Source organism: Austrofundulus limnaeus, unplaced genomic scaffold (assembly GCF_001266775.1).
Source record: "Austrofundulus limnaeus strain Quisiro unplaced genomic scaffold, Austrofundulus_limnaeus-1.0 Scaffold344, whole genome shotgun sequence".
Lineage (NCBI taxonomy): Eukaryota > Metazoa > Chordata > Actinopteri > Cyprinodontiformes > Rivulidae > Austrofundulus > Austrofundulus limnaeus.
The window spans coordinates 388,000-402,044 of NW_013952746.1; the positions used below are offsets into that span (position 1 = coordinate 388,000).

The 14,045-nt window shown below is 41.2% G+C and overlaps 4 protein-coding genes across 4 annotated transcripts in view; 3 read left to right on the plus strand and 1 right to left on the minus strand.

Moving 5' to 3' along the window:
- Positions 1–7,141, plus strand: part of six9 (SIX homeobox 9) — an 8,333-nt gene extending 1,192 nt beyond the window's left edge. The window contains exons 2-4 of the mRNA XM_014022842.1: positions 4,516–4,904; positions 5,582–5,742; positions 6,551–7,141. Coding sequence (XP_013878296.1) covers positions 4,518–4,904; positions 5,582–5,742; positions 6,551–6,689 — 687 coding nt within the window. The 5' untranslated portion in view covers positions 4,516–4,517 and the 3' untranslated portion in view covers positions 6,690–7,141. The remainder of the gene's footprint in view (positions 1–4,515; positions 4,905–5,581; positions 5,743–6,550) is intronic.
- The window catches only part of six5 (SIX homeobox 5), a gene marked incomplete in the record, with an annotated part of 31,096 nt that overhangs the window by 9,764 nt on the left and 7,287 nt on the right, over positions 1–14,045 (plus strand).
- On the minus strand, positions 6,686–12,824 carry qpctla (glutaminyl-peptide cyclotransferase-like a). The gene is made up of 7 exons (XM_014022841.1): positions 11,905–12,824; positions 10,727–10,873; positions 10,354–10,647; positions 9,851–10,012; positions 9,043–9,142; positions 8,844–8,960; positions 6,686–7,474 (listed from the first exon to the last, which is right to left on the minus strand). The coding sequence occupies exons 1-7, from the start codon at positions 12,130–12,132 to the stop codon at positions 7,329–7,331; spliced, it is 1,194 nt and encodes a 397-aa protein (XP_013878295.1). The 5' UTR covers positions 12,133–12,824; the 3' UTR covers positions 6,686–7,328.
- Positions 13,051–14,045, plus strand: part of LOC106527842 (ribonucleoside-diphosphate reductase large subunit) — a 4,206-nt gene continuing 3,211 nt past the window's right edge. The window contains exon 1 of the mRNA XM_014022840.1: positions 13,051–13,175. Coding sequence (XP_013878294.1) covers positions 13,154–13,175 — 22 coding nt within the window. The 5' untranslated portion in view covers positions 13,051–13,153. The remainder of the gene's footprint in view (positions 13,176–14,045) is intronic.

Sequence of the window (14,045 nt, forward strand, 5' to 3'; positions counted from 1 at the left end):
CACACACACACACACACACACACACACACACAATAACTTTAATTTAATAGATATCTGCATCCATTGGATGTTATGTTTGGAATCACCTGCTTCGTTTTAAGGTGGTAAAACAAATTGTTTGTATTTATTCCTTTCTACACACTTTGCAGATTACTTTTTCTGCACACACACACACACACACACACACACACACACACACACACACACACACAATAACTTTAATTTAATAGATATCTGCATCCATTGGATGTTATGTTTGGAAGCAGCAGCTTCGTTTTAAGGTGGTAAAACAAATTGCTTGTGTTTATTCCTTTCTACACACTTTGCAGATTTTTTTTTTCTGCACTCCACGTGTTTAATCTGTGCGCGCTCCGGCGGGGTGACAATCATAGTCGCGCTTTGGAGTGCGCTCTCATTCGGCTGTGCGTCGTCGCGCCACGACCGCAGGAGAAACGAGGTCCAGACTGATTATTGTGTGTCCCACCTGAGCACTGACAGTCGCCTCGCTGCGTGGAAATGAATGGAGAGCGAGCGACGTCGCCCCCCGTGTGTCGAGCCCTTCACACATGCCGCGGCGCGCGCTCCTCCCGCTGCAGGCAGTGTGGTTGGTCGGCATCCGACCGGAGGACACGCCGTCACGTAAACAGTTCGGCGTTCATTTTCGCACACCCGAACCAGGTCCGTATAAGTTTATTTCCCCTCATCATTTGCGCTCTCAGCCAGGCTGCTTCCCGCTTCCWCTGTTTTGACTCCAGCCGGTTACGTCATCAAAAAGTATTGCGCGGTTGGCCGGTAGACTACAGATCTCTATCATAGGACAAATTTATATCGTTTCTACCGTATATCGTTYATATCGCGCATTCCTACCTCACGTGACTTGCGTCTAGCCTGGATTGGTCTGAGTTTTAGCTCATCTTTGAAGTTTTAAAGACTGTAGRCTAAATCTGGAGTATTTTTTTGTTTGTTTGCTGGAAGACAAGACAATCGAGCAAACGGTACCAGTGTGAAAACCAGTTAATTTTGTAGACTTTAGTTCTCTTTTTCTGATCAGAATGTGCTACCCTTTAACACTCCAGGACTACAGTACAGATTATTTTCTTTATAAAAAGAGCAGTAGAGTAGCCTGTGTTGTATCTTAAACTTTTACCTTTTTTTGCTTTAAGAGGAACATTATTTTGGAAATACATTAAAGTTCCTGAAGTCCGGTTTGAAACGAGCAGATTTACTGCATTTCATCGTAACTTTGTGAAAACTTTCCTGCAGTTTTCAACCAAGAAAGCCTCTTAACATTATTATAAAAACTGTACAGGATATAAAAGGGTTTCAATGCTATGCAATGCAGGTTTAGCTCATTTTTTAATCTTTATTTTATGGACATAATGCTGAGTCAAAGAGCCGGACTCTTGGGGACAAGAAGTGAAGCGTAGGCAGTGCATTACACTAAAACTTTTACTATGAATTTACATTTTTATTATCAAACGCAGCCAAATTCTCAGTATATTCATACTGACAAGTGTCTTATTTGTACATCCAAATTTGAAAAAAAAGGGTAAATAAATAAAAAATTTAATTTCTCCAAGAAAACCAATTTTCTAAACTCACTTCACTTTTTTACATTTCTGTCAGTGAAACACAATGTGATGATTTCGATTGCATAATCGTTTGAGCTCGTGTTTGTGTATAATTTGCACATTTTATTCATGATATGTTTACGTTGCGTTGCCATGTTAATATGACAGCGATTTGACTCTTAGTCTGTTCTGAAGCTCCGTGTTTTTTTTTTGTTTTGTTTCCATGAAATGCCAACAACGTAAGACAGAAACTGAGACGCACATTTCAGAATTTAAACGCTAAATAATATACTGTCATGGCACAGGCAGCAGTTACAGTGGTTTGCAAAAGTATTCATACCCCTTGAACTTTTCCATATTTTGTCACATTACWACCACAAACATAAATATATTTCACTGGAATTTAATGTGAAAGACCAACACAAAGTGGTATACAATTGTGAAGTGGAAGCAAAATTTTACATRAATCAAAACATTTTTTACAAATAAAAAACTGAAAAGTGCGATGTGCAAAATTATTCAGCCCCCCTGAGTCAATACTTTGTGGAGCCACCTTTTGCTGCAATTACAGCTGCAAGTCTTTTAGGGTATGTCTCCACCAGCTTTGCACATCTAGTGACTGCAATTCTTGCCCATTCCTCCTTGCAAAACAGCTCAAGCTCAGTCAGATTGGATGGAGAGCGTTTGTGAACAGCAGATTTGAGATCTTGCCACAAATTCTCAATTGGGTTTAGGTCTGGACTTTGACTGGGCCATTCTAACACATGAATATTCTTTTTTTTAAACCACTCCATTGTAGCTTTGGCTTTATGTTTAGGGTCGTTGTCCTGCTGGAAGGTGAACCTCCGCCCCAGTCTCAAATCTTTTGCTGACTCCAACAGGTTTTCTTCCAAGATTGCCCTGTATTTGGCTCCATCCATCTTCCCATCAACTTTGACCAACTTCCCGGTCCCTGCTGAAGAGAAGCACCCCCAGAGCATGATGCTGCCACCACCATATTTGACAGTGGGGATGGTGTTTTCAGAGTGATGTGCAGTGTTCTTTCTCCGCCACACATAGCGTTTTGCATTGTGGCCAAAAAGTTCAATTTTGGTCTCGTCTGACCAAAGCACCTTCTTCCACATGTTTGCTGTGTCCTCAACATGGCTTCTGGCAAACTGCAAACGGGACTTCTTATGGTTTTCTTTTAACAATGGCTTTCTCCTTGCCACTCTTCCATAAAGACCACATTTGTGTWGTGCACGACTAATTGTTGTCCTGTGGACAGTTTCCCCCACCTGAGCTGTGGCTCTCTGCATTTCATCCAGAGTCACCATGGGCCTCTTGGCTGCCTCTCTGATCAGTGATCTCCTTGTTCGGCCTGTAAGTTTAGGTGGACGGCCTTGTCTTGGCAGGTTTACTGTGGTGCCATACTCTTTCCATTTCCGGATGATGGATTGAACAGTGCTCCGTGAGATGTTCAAAGCTTGGGAAATCTTTTTATAACCTAAGCCTGCTTTAAACTTCTCCAAAACCATATTCCTAACCTGTCTGCTGTGTTCTTTGGACTTYATGATGCTGTTTGCTCCCCAATATTCTCTTAACCAACATCTGAGGCCGTCACGGAGCAGCTGTATTTGTACTGAGATTAGATTACACACAGGTGGACCCTTTTGAGTCATTAGCAGTCATCAGGCAACTTCTGAATGCAATTGGTTGCACTCAGGGAAAAGGGGGCTGAATACTTTTGCACGTCGCACTTTTCAGTTTTTTATTTGTAAAAAATGTTTTGATTCATGTAAAATTTTGCTTCCACTTCACAATTGTATACCACTTTGTGTTGGTCTTTCACATTAAATTCCAGTGAAATATATTTATGTTTGTGGTTGTAATGTGACAAAATATGKAAAAGTTCAAGGGGTATGAATACTTTTGCAAACCACTGTAGTTTGGGCCACTTGTGGTACACAAAAATACACTTCAGTGTTGCATCTAGTTACAGTAGYAGCCTGTTTTTTTATTTTATTTCATGGTATTTTAGTCTGTTTTTGTACCTTTAATCTATTTAATGCACGTACCAATCAGTTTCTAGTTTAAAAACGCACATATAGGAATTTACATTAATTTTTCCTAAGGTCACAAAGTGATGCAACTTATTTAATCCATTTTGAGGTCACTAACTCTACTTTGAAATACAATGTGCTTTTTGTTTTTGTTCCAACTTTTTTCAGTCATGAGTTAGGGTGAAAGCAAAAAGAGCCTTTTCATATTTTGTACCAAAGATTGCTCACATTACAGCTTGTTAAGGCTTTGATTTGTACCCTGACATTTATTCGTAGCATGTCGTTTGTGTTTTTATTGTCCTGTTTGTCACATATATGACTCCAGACGTACCAAAGATATTGTATCGTTTTAATTGTTTTTAAAAAGGGATCGTTTGTGTCTGTCGTTAAAGGTTCTTGTTTTTGTATTCAAATGCATTCTATTTTTTATATTCCACAATATTGTAATAAACTACATTTACATTTAGGCTCAGCGTTGTTTTTCAGCCTCCTCCTGCAATGTGTTGTAAGAGACCTGGACTGTTCTAGACGAGTCATTTATCATCCGGGTAGTTTGCCTCTWATTTGGCATTGAAATTTTATTCAAATTCAAATGCATTATTTTCTCCCGGCAATGAAACCTTCAGTTGTGTTTTCTGTTTGTACAATAGCAAAGCTCAGAAATATGTAGGAAGGTGCAGCGGCATGTGTTTGTACAAGAGAACGGGGGATATCTCTTGTGTGTTGTTATAACCCTGATGGGCTCAGGTTACCTGTGGCAGGGTATGATGATAAGTCGTGCTAGAACACATGCAGGTTCACTTAGTTTTTGTTCATCCAGAATCCTGCACAGAGGCTTCAGCTCTCAGATGAACCAACGTAAGTGAAATCAAGTTTTTACACATTCATCTCTTCTCCCACAGCGATGATCTTCACAGCAGAGCAGGTCGTGTGCRTGTGCGAGGTCCTTCTGCAAGGTGGTTACATGGATCGACTCTGCAGCTTCCTCTCCACTCTCCCTCCTTCCTCCTCCTCTTCGTGCCTTTGGGAGCTGGAGAGTGTGTTGAAGGCTAAAGCTGCAGTGGCCTTTCACCAGGGGCGCTTCTCAGACCTCTACGCCCTACTGGAGGGCTTCCCCTTCTCCCCACGTAGCCACCCGTTCCTGCAGCAGCTCTGGCTGAGAGCCCACTACATGGAGGCTGAGGGGCAGCGGGGTCGGCCCCTGGGAGCCGTGGGGAAGTATCGTGTGAGGAGAAAGTTTCCTTTACCGCACACCATCTGGGATGGAGAGGAGACCAGTTACTGCTTTAAGGTACAAACTCATCAAGTTAAGCTTAAAGTAAAATCTGATATTAATGTATTTAAAGGTTCAGGTTTTGCACAAGTTTTTTTTCCAAACATCTCAACTTTTAAGCGATTCAGCCTTTAGAATGTTTTTTTTATACCCTGTCTCTAATCTGTAAACAATTAACCTAATGAGCTGAACCTAAATGTTCATACTTTTGTTAATAAAATTCACTTCTAGACCTTCATCATCCCAACCAATGTTACTGCCATAAAATTCACAATTACCTTTCTTTCCTTGCAATGATGCAATTTCTGAGTTGAAACATATGTTTAATACGTCCTACTGTGAATTAAATATTGACTCATGAGATGTGCAAATCATTGCATTCTGCAGCCCACCTTTGTCTAAATTGGTGTTATAGATTTATATGTGCACATTACTTTTCCTGCAAGGTAAGGTATATCAGGTAGTGCAGAAATTGTGGCAGAAAATATAAACTAAAAGGACTGCAAAATAGGTAAATATTCAGGTACAATAACAGGAAAAGTAGCCTACATTGATGTGCACCATCCATGTTGCCTTCAAGTACCTCGGTTTTTCGAGCACACACGTAAAAATTCTCCTTACACAATGGTTATTTACTGTAATATAATATCTATATAAATGTAACTTATTTTGAATTTTTTTAACTCTATAAACAGGAGAAATCTCGGAGTTTATTGAGAGAGTGGTACCACCGGAAGCCTTATCCGTCTACCCGGGAGAAGCGGGAACTCGCAGCCGCAACTGGCCTCACCTCCACCCAGGTCAGCAACTGGTTCAAGAACCGCCGACAGAGAGACCGAGCTATGGACGTAACCAGGTCAGATACAAAACAAGTCGTTGGCTCTGAAACTGATATATCTCAGCAATTTAGAGACAGTATTTTGTAAGTACAACTTATTAATGTTGGTTTCTTCATAAAAGTGATGAGACCGAAGGCGGAGGGACACAAGTAGCTAGTGATTATTTGGAAGCATAACATTTAAATTAGACAAACATTTGAACACAATTCATGGAAAATTTTACTTAAGTGAAATAATAAGTTAATAGGAGAGCATGCAGAGCTAGCTTTATATCAAAAACAAAATAAATAGATCCCTTGCGCTAGCACCATGATCAATTGGTCCATGGGTGCCATTGGGTTTTCTTTTATCTGAGTTTACCACACGTATCCTAAATATTCAATTTACTTAGCTTTTTCATGCACCTTAGGATCCACTTATTCAGAAAAAAAAGTCTGTTAACAAAATTAAAGTTGGTAGGTACAACTTCACAGGGACCAGTTTTTGACCACACCCCTMCTCATTGTGTGCACAGTTCAGAATTTCCAGGATGTCAAACTTACAGATTTACCATGTCAGAATAAAATGTAATAAATCTGGTGTTAATAAATGATAAATATTGACTTGGTCTCTCACTTAGATGTGCTTTTGTTGATTATTTATGCTAGAGACCATTACCAGCCAGGCGTTAAAAGTAACACATAAGACCACTGGTGAACATTCAGAAACAAAGGCTTTCACAGAATTATGCAGCTACAAAGCGTAACAGCGCCCTCTTGTGTTTAAAGTGAACCATGACAAGTTTTTCTTTCTTTTCTTGCATCAATTTTTCCACACATCACTCAGAGGACCTTCAGGAGAAGCCTACCTCTCCTCTGACAACGAAGGCTCTCCACCTGGCAGCCCGCATCCCCACCACCACCAGACACCTCCACCCCTCTGCCACCCACCTTTTCCTTTACACCACATGTGTGGAGGCCATTAGGTTGTCACTTCATTGATGACACACTGCTATTTTTATTAAAACAGAGTACCAAGACATGACACCAAAACAAGACACACACACACAAAAAAAACAGTAAACATGTTGCCAGTTTAAATTTATAAAGCCCTGCAGATGATCTACATGTTGTATTCACATGTGACACAATGACTTTTAAAACAAACCACTTAATCTGTTTAAGGGATTATGCTGGTGATTATGTCCATATGTAATGCATCCTTTTCTTTACCTCCACCTCTAAAGAGAAAGAAATAAAATCATTCACAGTAGACTTTAAACACTGTGTAAAAGCGTTTGTTAAACATCGTGACGATGTCCCTGGCACTGCAGCTGATCACAAGTCTTCCTGTAAGAAAGTAAAGTGCATCTTCAACATGTTAACAGCGTGAACAATTATTAAGGCTAAGGTTTATCTTCACGGAACCAACAGCAAATAAAAAATAAAATAAGTTTGTTCACATTTCCAGGTGCTCCTGTCAGGAACTTTAAAATAAGACCCAGTGTCCAACTTCACTGGTTCATTCTTCACTCCAGACTGAGGAAAGCCCAACAGGGAACAAGTCTTTACATCTGGTTTGTCCTGCTTAGTGTGTTCCACCAGTCTGTGGATCGTTCCTTTGTTCACAAACCCAGGTATTCAGCCAGAAACACAGCCATGATCTTAGTGAGGTTTTCTACGGTCGGACGGTGCATGTTCTCCTCTGTGTCGTCCAGCGTGTGCCAGAACTGAGGGAAGGGCGTGGCGATGATGTGAAGCACGGGGACGCCTACAGAGAAGAACATATGACTGAGATCATGAGTGTATAGATAAAATCATTAAGTCTTCTTCAGGTCTCTCCATAAAGTTTACTGACAATCTTAGCTGCATTAAAAAAAATAAATGTAGAATATGTTGCCAGTGGTTTGCCTTTGATACAARAGTTTTAAATGTGGCTGTTCTGTGGAGGAGTTCAAGATTCATGAGTGATAATAGGACGGAGCTGGAGAGTGTCGCTGTATCGTTTTGTGGTGTCTTGTAAAAATAAATTATCCTTGAAGGTCCTACATTTCTTCTCAGGCCAAGAGTCAAGTGACCTTTTTTGCTTACCTTTAAATGTCATCATGTTTTATGATTTTACTTTTTATCTTCTGTTTTCTCTCTGACAAAGTGTTTTAAGATCAGGACAATATCCGTTAGAAGTAATCATCCTTGCTGCTGGTTTATCAAACATCATTCTCTCCTTGGCCCAGTTTTAGCACCAAGGGAGATGTTTATTGTCTGTCTTGATAATATTCTGTATAAATGCGTGTATTTGAAACAGCCTCGGGGCACACATTTTGTACCAATGCCCTGTGTGACATGATGTGTGTCTTGCAAATTGCAATAAATCCAACTGACCATTTTCACTGACTTTTTATTCTTGGATCTCGTGTTTCTGTCTAGGAAAAATAAGGATTTCCATGACAGTATGTGAATGTTTTTTTTTTTTATTGAAAGAAAGAAAGAAAAACGTCTGGATTCCTCTCTTGGACCTGTTGACTCTGCGGCACGACTATAGATTAGTGGTAGAAGACTGAGTTCTACAATTTCATTTCTTAAGATGCTGGAACTAAAGCTCTACAATCTTTTCAAAACATAACAGACGTGATAAATGAAGACACAAAAAATAGTTTCTGTTCTGGCAGCAGATCCATTATTTGTGTCACTCTTGGAAAAGTAAAGGACGTGTGCAAAACCATGAATTTAACAAATATCCTTTATCTGAAAAAATGTCAAAATGGTCAACAAGCAAAATGCAAAACAAAAAAAGAAGAACGAAAGAAAAATTAGGAAAAGAAAGACTCTTTTCCTACATATTTATCATCATATCCAGTAATACACGGCTAGCACAGTCAAAAAACTATTTTTTTTACTTGCATCACGGCTCTACGGGAAGTAATACTTTCAAAATAAAAGCTGAATTACACAATAATATTACTTAAGCTCTTGTTTACTTTAACAATAAAAATTAAAGCTAAAACATATAAATCTGTATAATCATTTTTTATGCCTCTAACAGTTATATTTGTTAAATAAACAAATTCAAGTACTTATTGTCTCCTAGAAGCTGTTTTTTTTTTCTGAAAGAGTCTCCGATCACTTCTGCTGCGGCTCACCTTTGTGAAGGAAGGGGATGTGGTCGTCCTGTACAGGTCCGAGGTAAACGTCCTTCCTGAAGTACGTCTGCTCTGACGGGTGGGACTTCAGCAGACCCTGCCGGTGGAGCCTCTTCTCTGTGACAGGAGAGGGAAGAGTTTGGGCACACGACAGCGCAGGATTTAAACATTTAGGATAACAGGGACAGATGGCGAATACCTGCAGCGATTAGGCGGTCGAACCATCGCGCCGTGTTATCGAAGTGATTTGCAATCAGCGGGTTGGGACCCCCGAGCAGGTCCAGCAGCACAAAGAGGTCCTGAAAAGAAAACTTAGTCAAGTTACAAAAGCAGACAGAGTTTGGAGTTTTGATTTTWAAGTAAAACATCGACTTCTTTTGGTATTTAGAGTCAAAGTGCCATAGATATCATTTTTTGTAATAAATGTGAACACGTTTTTGGAAAGATAACATTAATCATTAATTACAAAAAATAAAATTAAAACTCATGTCACTGAGATGAACAGTTGTTGAGATATTTGCATGTGAAGTAACAGGAAGTGATGTCATGGGGAATGACGGCATGTAAACAAAGCAGAGCGACACCAGCTGACAACACAGACCGTAGAGAAGAATCTCATGTTTCTTTAGATTATTTTAAATTTTTACAAGAGAGGGATAGAGTCAGAGTTCAAATAATATTGTTTCAATAAACAAAGACCAAGAATGTTTCTTTTCTTAAAGAGTTCCCCTTGGATGTCACTTCCTGTTTCACTTTGGCTGAGCCGAGTTCAAAAGAAAATATGCCAGTTATGTGAAAAAAATGGGTAAAATCTTGTGTAGTTTTCCAAGTTTCTTAAAAATAAAGATGTTTTCTTTGAGTTTTTGTATTTAAAGTGTCACAGGCACTTTAAATCTCAGTGCCACGAACATAAAGCGTCATCCAGTTAATGTAAGTCTCAACTCTTTGGGTCGACACAAAGAGATTAAATGTTGTAAAAAACCGTAAAGTTGTCTCTGTGTCCTCACCACAGCCTGAAGCAGGGTGGTGTGTGAGGACGCTGTGGGGTGAGGCGTGCTCGCCATCAGCTCGGCCAGGTGGCGAGAGCCGTACAGCGAGTCTGTGGCGGTCCATTCCTCGAATGACTCTTCGCCGTCGAAAAACACCAGCTGAAGGGTCACTGGGAGTCTCTGGGAGGGCAAGAAACAAAACGTGTCTCAAAACAAGTAAGATAAAAATAACTTCAATGGAAAAAAAAAAACAGCAGCTGAGGTCAGTGTCGTGTTCTGCAGTGTTGTCGCAGTGTGTGATAACAGTCCCTGGAGAAATAGTGTTATACACAGATGACTGCTGCAGTCAGAGCAGGAGTCAGCAGTTTCTACTGCAGCCTCAGAGGCAGAGCGATGAGCAGGAGTGTGAGGAGGAAAACAGCACACCGTCCATCTTTACAACTCAGCAGAGATAAAAACAGAAAAAGCACCATATAAACAGCTTCAGCTCGTAGCTCAGATTAAAGCACGAAAACACCAACCTGCAGTTTGAAGGACCTGAGCTGTGCATCCAGCGAGGTGACCAGCTCCAGGATCATAGCACAGGGCACCGCCGAGTCGCTGGCCCCCAGAAACACCCTCTCTGGGGCCCGCGGGTCTGGAGGCAGGGCCTTCGAGTCATAGTGACAGGCGAGGAGGAGCCTCCGCCGAGCCGTGGGGTCCAGAGTCGCTACGACGTTGGTGAAGGTGACCTGACCTCGAGGAGTCGGCGACCGAAAGGAGTCCAGGTCTACGGCCCAGCCGGCAGACAGCGACGACAGGGTGGAGGTGATGTGCTGCCAAGCAGAGCAGATAGAAGACGACGAGATTAGGTTCAATGAAATCAGAGTGGAGTCTTTAAATATTCACACACACCTGCTGCACAGCCAGGCTGCCTTTCGTCCCCGGGAGCCTCTCTATCAGGATCGGCCGCAGGTGAGTCTCCCACAGGCGAGCCGCGTCCACCTGGGAGGCCAGACGGCTGATCTGAGCCGCGGAGACTTTGCTGGGTTTGTGGGACGACTAGAGGAAACAAGAAGGCCGCTGATGACATTGTGGAGAAATTAAAAACAGAACTAAGCTCTGGTTGTAATTCCACAGGAAACACTAAGAAACAATCAACTTCCTGTTTGAATAATTGTTTCCTAATCCTGTCACTTTTTCCTCTTCATGTCACAACTGTTTACTTTAAGGTTTTTCTATTTGAGACAAACGATAGAACAACAAAAAACAAAGTTTACCAAGTTCAAACATGTCATCCCCCGAGGATGCTTATTCGTTTTTATTTTTTTATTGAGAGATGACTAACTTGTTTTTGTATTTCTTGAGAATGGTGTGTACAGAAAGTGAACAAATAAAAGCTGCGGAAGAAAAGCAACACCTGAGATTTAGCGAAATTATCAGCGTTTTTGTCGGACATATAAAAAATGAAAAGTAACCTTGCACCTAAATGGTATTTTCAATTGATTTTTTGGGGGTAAAATGCTTATCGCCTAAAACCGTCTTATGACGAGAATGGATGGCATCATAACCTTTTTGGTCTATGCTCAGGGTATGTGTTGTGAATGACTCTCAGCTACTACCACATCAAATTTTAGCTCCATATCTTTAAAACTGTTACAGGTACAACCATTTTTATGTGGGCTAGCATCTGAAGTGGATTAACTCGAAAAGTTAATTAGCTGAAGATGTAAATCCAGTGGTTACTTCCTGAAATTTTCCTTAAAATCAGTGAAGTGGTTCTTGAGATATTTTGCTGACAAGAGACAAGGTAAGACAATAATCTCGCTTTTGCTTAAGGGAAACTAGTGTTATTGCAGAACAGGAAAAACATGCTCATATGACATATTTCATTTAAACAATTTTCATTTTGAGAATGTATCAGGCCTGTTACAGATCTTTCTGTATGTCTATAATAAAAACAACAATAATGAATGACCAGTGGGGAAGGAAACACAAATTATCTTAATTAGTAAGTGTATATTTGGGTGTTTCCCACTAATAAATTCAGTGTTAAAGTGGAACTGAAGGGTTCACTCAGTCCCAGCTCTTACCCTGTCTTTGCTCAGGTCTGCAGCCGGCACGCGGCTCACCTGAGCGCCCGCCGTGTCGTTGGGCAGGTAAGCACGGAGGACCGCCGCCGCCAGCACCAGGACACCGAGGAAGCACAGCAGCAGCACCCGGGCTCTGGGCATCCGCACGCGGTCACACCGAGCGGGGAAGAAGCCGCCGCCGTTGCCGCTCTGCTGCAGGGGCTTGTACCGCCGACCGGACCTCGACATGGCCGCTGAAGAACCGAGTCCTGATCCAAACAGCTACGTGTCCAAAACCGAAGACTTGCCGCGGGGAGGGAAGCTCACACAGGAAGCAGCAGAGCTGAGGGGAACCAGCACGGTGACATCTGCTTCAACGATATCGATCCATAACCATTTTTAGCCGCTGAAACCTGCCGGTTGGTGTCCACCCGCGAACACGTCTCTGAAGACATGGTCGACTTTTAGGGCCTTTTTTCTAAGCGTTTAACCTGATATAGATGATGATAAACGGGTCCATTCTTCTGTCGACAGCTTGTCCTGTAGAGACGCTGCTTCCTAGCAGCGACTCGTTCAAGGATATTCGATGAAAATAAAAACAGCGTCAAGATTCGTCACGTAAGAAAACTTGCCACGCTGTCTGAGCCATGTAATTCATAACTCTTTTCTTTTTAAACATTTACTTTACACTCTAATAGCACTACTTCTTCAATGCCGTTTAAAAAAGCTGGAAGACACGTGGTTGGCGCGTTATCGCCACCTATCGATCAGGGAGAGAACTACACCAAACCTAATGCTACCCCTATTTTTTTATTTTTTTTGAGAACTTAATAAAAAAAATGCCTGAATTAGACCATTTTTAAAGTTTTTTTTTAATTTGGTGAATGCAATGCTCTTCCGTAGTAAACGTATGTGAGTTTTTTACTCTTGAAATTACATTTAAGAACTTTAAAATACAAAGAGTTTTGTACAGAACTCAACAAAACAATAAAGAACTGGTTTGGTAACCTACTTTTTGTCCCGCCAGGAAAAAGGATGTGTGCTTTGCTCTGCTGTGATGTGATTGGTTCCCAAAGATTAAAGCCCTCCCCTTCTTACTGCCGATTGGCTCAAACACACGCATGTTGTTTTTTTTCCTGGGTTGCTGCTTCTGTATAAATACGACGTTAGCGGGAGTTTCTAACTGAGCGGGAGAGGATTGTAGTATACTTTGAAGATAAACTTGCACCTGCTGTCACCTTTACCTACGAGAAACATCACACCTTTCGGCATGATGCACGTGATTAAGCGAGGTGAGTATATGAGCGGGGCAGCAGTGTAAAGTCAGGCCTTAGGTGATGCATGTTCATCAGGAACCATTTAGTTCCCACAGAATAATCGGTAAAAGGTTGCTAATCGCTTTCTGTTGCTCCTGTTCCTTTTATTGGCTATTTTGTTTTAAAAAAAATCAACAATTAATGTGCTTCAGTCTGTCAGCTAACCCGAGCCTGATTAGCTAGTTTTAGACTAGCTGCTAACTTACGTCAGCTAGCGTAAAACGTTTATTTATTCTTTTGTTTGACAAGCTCCACAACCAGCGCATATAAACTGTCAAAAAATCGTTTCTGGGTTCCATCTTTGTTGACTGACTCAGACCCAAGTCGCGCCAAAAGCCTAAGTTCTCAGACAGTTCCTTTCATTGGTCACTTGTATCAAGTTTGGGGTGTGTAAAACGTGGTTTCAGTATTTGGTAGTGATTGGCTGAACGCGTTCGATGTGGTTTTAACACATTCCAAAAATATTAATGCGCATGCGCATAAAAGCAGTGGTCTAAAGTAGTGTTTCCCAAAGTTGGGTTCGGGACCCAAAGTGGGGTCCCGAAACATCAAGGTGGGGTCCTGAAAAGATTTTCTGAATTAATTACATTTTGCTTTAGTTGTTACAAAGGTGTGAGGTTAGTATATTTAAAATGGACAAATGTGTATAAAAATATTGTTACTATGCGGTTAGGGTTATTAACGAAGTTCATGTACTCAGACCAGTAATATTTGGGGTCACAAGTTTTTGCCATGGATATTTTGTGGGTCAGAAGACAAAAAGTTTGGGAACCACTGGTCTAAAGTCCTATATTTCTTGATGAGAGAGAGAGAGAGAGAGAGAGAGAGAGAGAGAGAGAGAGAGAG